General features: G+C 38.2%; 1 protein-coding gene across 1 annotated transcript; it reads right to left on the reverse strand.

The window, feature by feature from the left end:
* Window positions 1-1,769: 1,769 nt before the first annotated feature.
* On the reverse strand, window positions 1,770-12,359 carry cyb561 (cytochrome b561). The gene is made up of 6 exons (XM_077559887.1): window positions 12,066-12,359; window positions 10,432-10,642; window positions 4,938-5,036; window positions 4,747-4,850; window positions 4,515-4,672; window positions 1,770-3,106 (listed from the first exon to the last, which is right to left on the reverse strand). The coding sequence occupies exons 2-6, from the start codon at window positions 10,640-10,642 to the stop codon at window positions 2,914-2,916; spliced, it is 765 nt and encodes a 254-aa protein (XP_077416013.1). The 5' UTR covers window positions 12,066-12,359; the 3' UTR covers window positions 1,770-2,913.
* Between the last annotated feature and the right edge of the window lie 1,046 nt (window positions 12,360-13,405).

Consider the following 13,405-nt stretch of genomic DNA (forward strand, 5'->3'; position numbering starts at 1 on the left):
TCAATGGTGCAGGAAACAGAGGTGATGAGGAGGTGATGGGCAAGTTTGGTATCCAGGAGAGGAACGCAGAAGGACAGATGGTGGTTGACTTTGCAAAAAGAATGGAAATGGCTGTAGTGAATACTTACTTCCTGAAGAGGCAGAAACATAGGGTGACCTACAAGAGTGGAGGTAGGAGTACACAGGTAGACTACATCTTGTGTAGACGGTGTAATCTGAAGCGTCTGCAAAGTAGTGGTAGCTAATGGTAGTGGTAGGAATGAGTACATCAGAGGGACAGCACGTTAGAGGCTTTGGAGATAAGTCAGAAAGGCCAGACTGAGATGGTTTGGACATGTCCAGAGGAGAGATAGTGAGTATATTGGCAGAAGGATGCTGAGTTTCCAAAGTTTAGAGGAAGACCAAAGAGGAGGTTTATTGATATAGTTAAAGAAGACATGAAGGTAATTGGTGTGAGAGCAGAGGATGCAGAGGACAGGGTTAGATGGAGGCAACTGATTCGCTGTGACGACCCTTGAAGGGAAAAGCCAAAAGGAAAAAGAAGAAGACAATATAAAACGGCGTCTCAACTCTCTGAAATGCTTCGAACAACTGAGACAGACAGACTACACACTCGCACCCGTCGACGGGAACGGGCAACCGAGAGGCACAAAGGCGGATGCGCAAGAACTGGGATGCGGCCCACATGTCGCAAACAGGAAATTGAAACAAAGCTAATGTGTGAAATCCAGGAAGTCGGAAGTCCCACCTCCTCCGTGGCATATACCCCATTTGTCTCGGAAAAATGTCAAAAGCTAATTTGATTTCCTTCATTCTGTAGTCTAAAAATGTCCCCTGTACTACTGTGGAATGCTTTGTCACAGAGCGTACCAACACGTTTCCATAAATGCACTTTGGATTACCGTAATTCTGGCACTCTTTGTCCTATCTGGAAAAATTCCAACTGTGTCTGAGAGCTAAGACCCTGATCTTTTCAGAAAAAGTACTGTTATTACGGTAATTTTAGTCCTTCCTCGTGCAGAGAAACACAGCTGGGGATTTTCAGACGTCACATTTCTTCATCAATTTGAACAAAAAATTATGGATGAAAAAAGATGATACCGTCACCAAGTCTGTGATTTTGCAGTACGTACGTAATTGTGTGAAATCTGCCTTGATGGTGAAATTTTTCTAGAATAGTTATGCGTTGCCATGTCTTCTTTGTATCTTTAGATCAGGGATGGGCAAAGTAGATCCTCAAGGGCCAAAGTCCTGCAGGTTTTGGAGGATTCTCTCTTCCAATAAAAGCTGATTCCAATCTGCTTATGCAGAGCTTGCTGATGAGCTGATGATATATCAGCTATGTTGGCGAAAGGAAACATTCATTTTTGCATTGAGATTTTTTTCAAATACTTGTTTGCATTTTTATTTTGGGACTAAATTCTATTTTGTGTACATCCCTACCCTGTGCTTTGCCTCTCCTGCTTTCCTGTATTCTGGGTCTGCTCTCACAGACTTTTATGTATCCAGATACATTTTCGTCAATAAACTATACGGAATAAAATGTATCCTTAGGGCCCAATTCTAGCATTCATCTTAATCTTTATAGGCTACCACATGGGAATGGCACGAAACAGTATCACATCCATATTTGTTAATGAGACAGCGATACTGTCTCCTGATGACCCACTGCAAATAGGTGTCATTTTAAACTGCAATTTACAAACTAACAAAACAAACAAATGAGAGAGATGGATAGATAAATAGATAGACAGACAGACAGACTGTGATCCTCAATAAGTTTAAGGCTTTATTTTCAAACATCAATCACTTCTGTAGTGTAAAGAAAAACAGATTTCCCAGTGAAAACAAAATATTTTCATGCTAAACAGGGGCTGAAACACAAACAAATGCATGACTTTAAATGCACATTTAATGAAAGAAAACATTGAGACGTGCCATATAAGCAATGCACAAGGAGCACATGTAATCCAATACTGCAGCTTTGACTTTGACAAGAGTATATTAGCCTGCTCCCAAAAAATATGTGTATTATTCTCCCCTCTAGGATAAGCAGGAACTTTTTTCTTCATTCTCAGTTTTCCCACAATTCCACATTCTCTCGATGTAAAAATAATAATAATAAAGGAATGAGACAATCAACGAAAAAGGTCTTTCACATTTCTACTTGTTGAATGAACTGTTTAGTTAATTCAAGACATTTTGGGAGCAAATTTTCCACATTGCCATCACAATTTTCAACACAGTATTGCACATTTTGACAACATTCCCAAATAATTGCACATGCTTTACTCCTCTCACATTTCTCGACCAATTCAAACTGTTTAATCTTTTAAGTCTCGGGTTCACATTTCAACAGTTAAATTAATTCCACAACATTCCAGTTCAGCACCAGAACTCACGTGCTACGTTCAAATTGTACAAATATTCAAATTGGTAAAACTCTAAAGTCCGCAAAGGCTATATCAGTGGGCTTTATCTAGATGATTGTTTTGATTGACATGGTCAAGAGAGCTTTTGTAGTTGTAGAGTTGCGTTTAAAACTTTGCTCACCATGAAATATTACCCAAGGATCACAGTATGACACAGTGCAGGACTACATTACTACAAACTACAAATAATACATTAAATATATTGCTAACAAGCATAAGGACCTCCACCAAGACTTGAATATTTGACACTTGTTAAATAAATTAAGGTAAGTCAAAAGCACATGAAAAGTGGATTTGAAAGCATCTGAACAATACAACAACAGCTGACAGGAAGTTGCACAATCAAAAGTGAGCGTTTATCACACCTTTTATATTTTTTTGTCCAATACATCTCTATTCTCTATCCATTACAAGTGGACGGCATCAGTAGTCAATCAAGAGAATTGTGGTGAGCAGCTGGTGTCAGAACAAAGCGAATGAGTTAGGGCGTGGCGGGTGAGCCCCCTTCAGTCAGGGTCTTGAAGTGGACTGCCAAAGCCTCCTCCTCGGGGTTGGGTGGCCGCCTGTACTCTTCCCTGGTGATCAAGTAGCACAGCAGCACCCCAAAACACACAAGCAGGATGCCCAAAACGTTGGCCAGAACCCCCTCGGGTGGAAAAGTCGAATAGGTGGGCCTGTAATGGAGAACAAAAAGTTACTATTAGTAATAAACACACCTTGGCCTCATGAGATCTGTCTAACACAGACTCACTGATATTAGGGGTGGGAATCATTGACTGTCTCTCGATTCGATTCCGTTTTTTGGGTATGCGATTCGATTCAGAATCAATTTTCGGTTTAGAACGATTTTTGATTCAAAATGATTAGATTGACAATGATTTCTGCTTCAATTTATAGATGTGCAAAGAATCGTCATGATCTACATGATGACAAATGGAGACAATAAAATGTTATTATTATTGTATTGTATTGTTTATATTGTTATAATATTAATGCAATTATTATTATTGTTAAATTGTAAGGAAAGTACAACTGCTACTCTATGTAGCTAGCTATAAATTTTTATCGCTTTTACAGTACAGGCTATTCATTAGCTCAAGGCTAACGCACAATGGAAAGTGCCATTGACTCGCTAACGCTAATTAGCGCGCTACTTGCGGCACTTTTATCACTGAAATGAATGGCTATTCATACAAAATGCTGATATTCCTATGCAGCAAAAAAAAAAAAAAAAATATATATATATATATATATATATATATTTATTTATTTTTTTTTATTGGCTTAACTTGATGGTGACTTTTTCCTTCTACTCTCTAATGTGGCTACAACTTAACAGTGTGTCAGAACACGCAAAACCACACTGCCCCTAAGTGGCCAAATCGTGTACAACATTAACAGCGCTCCTCAAAAAAGGCAAACACAAACAAGGGCAAGACAGTATAAAATAAATTAAATAGAATTGATTTTGGGACATTTTATATCGATTCTGAATTGTACTAAATGTGAATCGGGATTCACAGTCTGGGCTTCCCTGACCTCGGATAAGCAGTAGAAAATGGATGGATGGGTGGATGGTGAATCGGGATTCTTACAAGAATAGATTTTTTTTGGCACACTCCTAACTGATATACATGTAGACGTTCACAACTAAGCTCAGCAAGCCTCAGTAAAATTGGCTTGTCTTTGCAGAACATAAAGAATATGTGCCAAGGAGAATTGTCATTCTGTCTGTCTACATGTATTGCTCCTCTGTTTGTGATCAAATACCCATTGCTTGATGGATAGCTGTCTGGAAATCACGGAACAACCATTTTTCCAAAGACCTGTAATATAATTATCCTTCTTTCCAGCCTTACCGGTCAATTCCAGTTTGCGTGTAACATGCAAACTCCTAATTAAAATACCTACAAGGCTTAAACTTGAAGCCATAGTTTCAACAGCTTTCCCTTACTACATTCATTCGAGACCACTGATTCTCCAAAAGTGGTCCTCGTACCACTAGACACTGACACTATATCGACAGACGTTGTACAGATGGACACGTGAATAATAACAGACAAACAGTAGTTGCGGACGTACATGATGCTGAAGAGGAGTTTCTCTGTGATACCGAGCAAGCTGGTCCCTACGGACATCACCAACAGGAGCAGACCACAGAACGCATGAACGGGGAGGTACGTTGATCGCAACCATGACGACGCGACGGGAAACAGGAAGAACAACAAACCCATGACCCACTGTTGAGAGATCAATAGAAAATGAGACAAAAAAGCACACGTGTCGGCATATGTGCTACTGCATGTGTGCCTACCTGCAAGCTAAACAGGACAATGGTGGCCATGCCACACCAACTGTGCAAGGAGTACATGTTGGGATACTTAGATGCTCTGTGGGAGTCGAACACAGCTGCCACACCTACACACACACACACACGCACGCACACACGCGTCGTGACAGAGACCAGAGCACGTTTGACCAGAAGCACTTCTCGCTAAAACTTACCGACAATGCTGATGATGAGGGCGAGCAAGTGAATGACGCCATGAAGCACCTTCACGTTCTTCTTTGCCTCGTTACGGAACACTCGATAGACAAGGATGGCTAGGAAGAGATAGTTGAACACAAATGACTTTGAAAAGTGCAAACGTTTTTCATTAACCCATTCACTGCCATTGACGGCTATAGACGTCAAAAATTGAACTGTTTCTATTAGTTTTTTCCACTTGTGTTAACAAGAGTATGAAAACCTAGACATTTTTTTTTACTGTACGTTTAGAACAGATATACAATTTGTGATTTATCGTGAGTTAACTAGTGAAGTCATGTGATTAATTACAATTACAAATTTGAATCGCCTGTTACCCCTAATTAAAAAAAGAAACGATTATTAAAAATTAGGGGCATCAGACGATTAACATTTTTAATTGTAATTAATCGCATGACATCAATATTTAACTCGCGATTGATCCCAAATTTTATATCTGTTCTAAATGAACAATAAATAAAAAAAATCTAGGTTTTCATACTCTTGTTAATAAAAAAGGAAACTAATAGAAATAGTATTAATAATGAATTTTTGACGTCAAAAGCAGTGAATTAGTTAATTGGTCCGTGAAACAGTTTTAAAGGCCAATGGAAAGAAAGAACACAATTCTCTCAGGATTTCTTCATAGTGCTCTTGTTTAAGTAGCCCATCTCCATATTTTTTGAGCTAGCGTTTTTTTTTTTCTTGTATCAAAGTCTAATACACTCCACCCCTACCACCCAGAAAAACAAACAAAAAGAATGTGCAGTAGACAAAACCAAACAATATTAAAAAAGTAATAATAATAACTAGCGCACCTGACTATAAGCCGCGCTAGCTAAATTTGGGGAATACTACACATATAAGCCACACCCGACTGTAAACCGCAGGTGTTTTAATGTTACCGCGACTTTCTTTTCCATAATGAGAATTGTCTTGCTCTCGTTCTGTCTCTCCTACTGTATTTGGGATCACTTGGTTTGTTTTGCTCTGCCTGATGCTCTTGCGCTTCCTTTATAGTGCGCCCCCTTGTGATTTGATAGATAAGCCGCACCTTTGTTTTAGCCGCAGGGTCGAATGCAAGTGAAAAAAGTAGCGGATTGTAGTCCAGGAATGACTGTAGCTATAAAGGGCGCATTGCAACCCTGGCCACGGTCGGGTACTGGCGCATAAGACAAGAACCCTCTAAAATATACATGTTTTTGCCAGGTCTTACGTCTTAGCTAGTGTTAATTTTATCAGCCATTTTTTTTTTTATTTAGTCTCAGTTTTAGTCCAGTTTCAATCACATTTGTTAATTTCAAACTTAGTTAGTCAACCTCATCCTGTTTTTATTTTGTCAACTTTTAGTCGACTGTAAATCTACCATTTTAGTCTTTAGTTTACATAAAAATTATTTTATTTGTCTAGTTTTAGTCAGGACAGCCATTTCACCCCGATATATATATTTTTGTCAGCAGATAATGAACATTTCCGATCTAAAACTATTCCATGACATTTTCTCTCATCTTTTTGATAAAAAAACATCTTGACACACAATTACAATATATCAAGAAGAGGCTACGTTGGCTCCATGCTATGAGCTAGCAAATTAGCTAGCATTAGTTAGCGGTTGGATTAACATTATTGTTGGAACGATATAGCTGTTGGATTGATGTTACGTTATAACTATAATTTACTTTTTTTTTTAACCCCTCAATGTGACTCCACCTTGTGTTAGTGGATGTTGCACTAGCTAGCTGAAGATTTGAAAGGGGGGGGTGTCACTGTGTGTGTCACATGACAGTGTCGTAGTGACAGATTAGCAGAGTTAAGATTTTACAAATTCATATAATTTTTGTCTCGTTTTTAATTCGTGAACTAAAATTTCCATAGATTTGAGTCTAGTCACAGTTTTTATTAATTGAAGTACATTTTTGTCTCGTCTTTATTAGTCGACGAAAATGCAAACGCATTTAATCCCAGTTGTTTACTAGTCTCGTCTAGTTTTTATCTGGTGAAAAATGTGTTGCCGAAAATATTTTCGTTTAGTTTTTGTTGATGAAAGTAACACTCGTGTTCATGAGTATTCGCAGAGGTTTAGACCCTCAAAAACAGCCTTGTTTTTCTTCACAAACAGCGCATCGCCACGGCAACAGAATGCAAAAAAATCTAACGCTTTCAATGACTTTTCATCGTAAACATCTTCAGAAGAAACCCCCAACGTTTGAATACGATCAGATAGGCGCTTAATATCTACCAAGATGGTAGATCCATCCCCCATCCTACATACAAAGTGTGCAAGTGTGTGCGTGGAGCACGTCCCCCCCCCCCCCCCCCCGGGTGTTTCCATCACTTGTCAACATCTCGCTAATGTCCAGCTGACCTTTGCTGCGATCACTTTAATGCAATTTCGCTTTGACAGCTGTCCTGCTGAACCACAGGAGCTAATGTGGTTAGTAGAAGTACATGGGGCCGCACGCGCGAGAAAGAGACAGGAAAAGGGCCCACAGACATCAATTAGTAATGCTGCAGTAAGAGCACTAAATTGTAGTCACGTCATTACATTTTACCCAAAATATCAGCTTTTTACTTATTTAATGTAGCTTGTCTTTGCCATGACCAACCATGGCAGCCTACATAAATCATCAGTAACACAGTTAGCGTTCATTTGACATTCCTTGTACTAAACCTCGTCAAACAATGATTGATTGATTGATTGATTGAATGACTGACTGACTGTCTGCCCAGACCTTTTTATTAGCAACACAAAAACCTGCAATCTGCCTTTACTCGGTGATGCTGCTCGTCTTTCAATTTGTTGTCAATTCAAAATCGGTGACAATGGAAACGATTCATTCCACAGTCAAAGCACAAAACATCCTCTTGTTTACAGCCAGTGTTTAAAGTACAGTGACGTTTTCAAATGAAGGAGGCCAGGTAAACGCAACATATATGAATAAATGAAGTGAACCACTGTTAGTGTTCTTAATCTGGATTATTGTCATTTTTCTGTTACACGGAACAGTCTTAAAGGTACACAGTAAAATCGGAAGTGTAAATTTAACTCTCATAGTGTTAAATTTAACACTTTCCTCAAGTTTATATAGTTCTCACCAGTTCCGAGTTAAATTTACACTTCCAAAAGTGTTAAAACTTAAACTCATTGGTAGAGGAAAATTACAACACCCATAGTGTTATTATTTGACATATAAAAGTAAACTTTTTACTCTTTAAAGTGTTATCTACTTTCATCTATCAGTGTTATTTTTTTCACATTATCAGTGTTATTTTTTAACAACTAAAAGTGTTATTTCCTTTTATTTTGTTGCATTAATTTCTCACAGTTTTGTTGTTACTTTTAACCATGAAGTGTTATATTCATTCCTTTAATTCCCCACAGTTTTAGTGTTACTTCTTGACAAGTTCTTATTTTCCAACCCCAATGGAGAAAGTGGGACTCGAACCTAGTACCTTGCACTTGGAGGGCAACAACACTAACAAGTATGCCACAATATAGTACATGTGCGTTGCCGCAAAATTCTTGTAGGCCTAGAGTTCCAGCATGACTCGCAAATACGAATTGCAAAATATCCACTTCGTTTTTAGTTTTACAGAAAAATAATGAATACAAATTACACTACTCATTAAAATCCGGAAACTTTTTATTTTATGTCTCACACACTTTTTCTACGTTAATTCGTGAACAAAATAATTCAAGAACTGTATAAATTTCATCCTTAATTTATAAAACCCAATAATCCAGACCTAGAGTTGTCCTTAAAATCCTGGGGAAAAATGTAGCTGCCTTGCAGGAGAAAAGAGCCCGGATGCATAAGGCAACTCAGCCTCGAGTCATTTAGTTTGACTCACTGAAATAACATCGCCCATAGAGCTTTTTCTTCACTGTGAGTGTTCAAATAACACCCAAACCAACACCTGGTAGTTCAAAATAATTAACACTAGATTTTTAACTCAATTTAACACTACAAAATTTGCTGTGTAGTACATTTTCAAAACAGTACACTGGGAAACAGAAAAAGAAAACACTAACAAAAAACAACAGCGAACAAGGGTTCCCAAGGCAGATGGCTAGAGTCCAAATATACCGGTATATATTTTTTTTAAACTGTCTTGAGGTGAACTACAGATCACATTCTCCTGTCTATAATAGCAGGACATCTCAATCATATGGACTTTAAAAGTAATGCTTACTAAAATTCACCAATATGTGAACTGTGCCACATTAGAGGAAAGGCCTACTGGAGAAACACATCATCTTGTGATTCCCAACTGGTGAGTCAGGAGTGGGGACCCAAAATTTCGATCACAGGTCCGATTTGTCTTGCAGGGGCTAGAAACAATGGACACGGACACAACAATCTGAAAAATTTGGCAATGCAGGATATTGCCAAGATGTTCATGTTAATTGAATACACAAAGTAGCTATTTGTGCACCCATTATATCTATTCAATGTCCACAAAATAACATTTTATGTGCATGTTCCATGTCTATAACGTGGCTACTAATAAATAAAAATAAAATAAATAATATATTATGTCATGTTTGAGGCTCCGAATATGTTTACTGACCCATTGTTTGGAGCTTCTCTTCATTTCTTTTCTTTTTAATGATGACAAATCTTGACGTGAGAAAGTGGTTGGCCTGGCTTTCTCCATCCCTGTCATAGTATTGCTTCTCTACGACAGCGAATTAGGGCCACATATAAATATATAATTTTTAAGAGGGAGGGGGCAATATTCAGAGAAAAAAAAGTCGCTAATTTGTGACTTATTTTCTTTCTTATAAAGTGGCAAATTTGCTACTTTATAAAGTGTCAGATTTGCGAGAAAAAAACTCAGAAACTTACGAGACATACACGTAGCATACAATTCGGATGTTTGTGCCAATACTTTTTGGTCGCATTTTCAAATAAGGAGATAGTAATTGCTTTAACAATATGATGTTAAGCATTTGCACGTTGAAGCATTGGGTACGGCCAGCGACAAACACGCCTCGCTTTGCGAAGGTTCACACCTTGAGGATCAAACATTTTAGTTCATTTGTTCAAATATATATTTACGTGTACATTTATGTTTCCAGAATTATTATTTACACATTCCTACTTTTTTTTTTTTTTGTACAAGTAGATAAGTTGATGTGTCGCATCTGCTGCTCTCCGCCCTTCACTTGCATTTACCTAAAGTATGCTAGCTTCTGATTGGTTAGTGTTAGTCAGCTGATAGGGGATCAGGAAGTGTTGTAGCTCTAGCTGTCGTGTATGACGAGTAAAGTTTAAATTCTCATTCTCACCCTCCCTAAGGGAAATGCCTACACCTTTAATGACTCCTAACAGCCCTGTTTGTATTCATGCTGCTCTGACTGGGTCAATGTCACAACGTTATTGTTTAAAAAAAATAAAAACATATACAATTGATCCTTTTTTTTTTTATGAAGATGTGAAATCCATACTGATGTTTATGACTGCTCACCATCTCCTTGCAAGAAGACCAGGCCCAGAATCATGCAGAGAGGGTGCAGGTTGAACTCCTGTTGCGTGCCATCCCAAGCAAAGCCCCCGTGATAGTGACCCATCCACACTCCAGTCAGCACGACCGATGCCACGCCCAGAACCTGCGAGCCTCCTACCAGCCATGCAAATGTGGAGCGAGTGGAACGTGGAGCAGAAGAATCCTCCATCATCTGAGACAGACAAACAAAGACACTGCGAATCCCGTCTTTTGCCGGGAGCTCTGCTGTTTGCTATCTGCCAAATTAAGTTATGAAGTAGATAAGGTTAGTAGTACATCAAATTGCACAGTAAACAGAGCTCTCTGTCAGTTATTAACTTATACATATATTATTATATTAGAACCAGTCATATATATATGAACCAGTCAAAAAAAAAAGATTTTTGGGGGAAGATTTTTTTACAAAAACTGCTTCACTCAGACCGTTGGAAAACTGTGTTGTGTTGTTCAAATGTGCCGTTTGGCTATTCAAAATGCGGAGCCCAGTGAAGGCAACACAAGGAAAGCAAACAGCTGCGTTCAGACATTAAATAAGGAGCGAAGCATGCTTTGCACCCCGACAGCACACAGACGAAGGTGACGAAACCTCTGATTAATAACTACATTAAAGGTTTTCCTTTACCTTAACCTGAACCTCACGTCACTGTAACCTATAAGGTACAATTAATTTGCCTAATTGTTATTGTGCAAAACAAAAGTTAGTTAGTTGCCATGAGTACAGTAGTCTTCTACTTCTGTACTTTTGGCGGAAGTGGTTCTTCTTCATCTTCTTTACAAGAATAAGAAGAAGATTGTCCATTCAAATTTTGCAACACAGCAAAACCAGTAGCCACTCATGATAACTAATTGTGAAACCATGGCCATGTTGCTCGGTGAGGGGAAGAGCTTAATGAAGGTCCTATTAGAACACAGGTATCAAAATCAAGGCCCAGATCTAGTACGCCACAGCATTTCACTAAAGCAAAGCAAATCTTTCAAACATCTGTACCAAAATTGCTAATAATCCTCGCTTTAAATAACGTTAAAATATTGTGAGCATTGTTACCAACCACCACACCCCTTTTTTTTATATCTATATCTTGAAATAAATTGAACACAAAGCAGTTATCCATCAATTATTTGCATCCAAAATTCACACTACATCCCAGAATTCTGTCTTTTTTGTGAGCGTAAAAAAACAAAAAAAAACAAAAAAAAACGGTATACTGTACTTCCTGTAATGCCTTCACTATTTGGGAAACAAAAGCTATTTGAATACCAAGAAGACAGTAAACAGTTTATGCTCACAATATTGTGTGTGTTTTCACAAGATTTTATGAACCCCAAACTGCTCCACGGGCACAAAGTCCTGTTGCTCGGGAATTAACCGTAGTTACAGACACTACTGTAGGACAAAGAAGTGAGGATATATTAGAAAAGTTTGAACGAGGATGAACGGCTGTCTCACATACGGATGTCATTGTCATAACAGCCAGCATGCCACCTGTTCCGACATCGTCACATGTTTGACTACACCACTCCGGTCACAAAATCAGTTTAGACCAGTCTGTCAAGTCTAGATAGATGCAAATAAGTTGGTCATTTGCAATACTTACTGTGTCGTAGTTCTGCTCTGGGTAATGTTGTTGGTAAGTGGCGGAGTGTGGCTTTACATCCGCCTTCTTCCCTCCTCAAGTGCTGCGCTTTGGGCTTTCTAAACAGACCCAGTCCACGTGACTACGAAAATAGAAAATAACAAGGCTAGCTTTCTGCAACCTATAGTATTACTAATGCACGGTGCCGCACGTATCCAATTGTTACGGTATTGTTCAAATCTGAAAATAAATTGAGAATTTATTTTTTATTAAATTAAATGCAGACGTCACATGCGACGGCGACAGTCTGGATTGATGACTCAGCTCAAACGTAAAGGTTTAGTTGCCTAGACAACGCTCGAGGAGAGAGAACGGTCAAGAGGAAGCAAAGGAGGGTGGGTGTGACAGTGAATTGTAGCAGTCTATTTCATGTGTCTAACCCTACTTGATACACATACTACAATTAATCCAAAGGTCATTATAGCAAATGACACCATACGCTCGTTCATTGCCAGCAATAATAGTGCAAATGTGCCTCGCTGCTTGAAATTAACGTCCAATATTCCCATCGTGTGTTAATCATCCAAACAACAATTTAGTTGGTCTGAAAATACAGTGTTCACAAGTATTCACTACAAATATTGTATGTTTGTTTATCTATCTATGCTAGCCACGTATGATGATGGCAGAACAATTTAATTAAATACCAGGAAGGCTTATAGTACCCATATGTAAATATAGACTACTTCGCAATGTTTGTTTGGTGAGATTTTTTTGGGAGAGATTTCAATTTGTTTCAATAAAGGTTGGGAAACACGATTGTCACTTTATCCCAAAAGAAACTGACATTTTAATTGGTTATATAAATACCTGTTGACCCGCTCTCGTCAGCTGTGAAATTAGACAATCAGTTGTAAACTACTCTAAATTGAGCAGCATTTTGATGTTGGGGTATTTGAGTTTGGCAATGTATCTGCCCATGTAATAAATTTAGCATGTGTAATTTGGCAGCTCGAAGGAGTGATGGTTCTAAGTGAATGGTTCTAAGGCCTTTTTCGCCAACTATACCACCCCAAAAATTGCTCAAATAATGCAGAATTAGTCCTTTAAAAATTACAATTAATATTATAGTAAACCACTGTAAAAAAGAAAAAAGTGTGGTTTGAGCATGAGCACTGTGCTTTAATATTATCAAATAAGTACCTTTGCATGTCATTTGCGAGAGGAGCAATTGCAAAAACAAGGTAAATGCTGCATGTTTTTTTTTATTTTAGCCTTCTTCTCTTCTGCCGTGGTTTGAATGTGTTATAATAATACTAATAATACTACTACTACTACTAATAATAATAATAATACATTAA

This window comes from Vanacampus margaritifer, chromosome 2 (genome assembly GCF_051991255.1).
Source record: "Vanacampus margaritifer isolate UIUO_Vmar chromosome 2, RoL_Vmar_1.0, whole genome shotgun sequence".
NCBI classification, from domain to species: Eukaryota; Metazoa; Chordata; class Actinopteri; order Syngnathiformes; family Syngnathidae; genus Vanacampus; species Vanacampus margaritifer.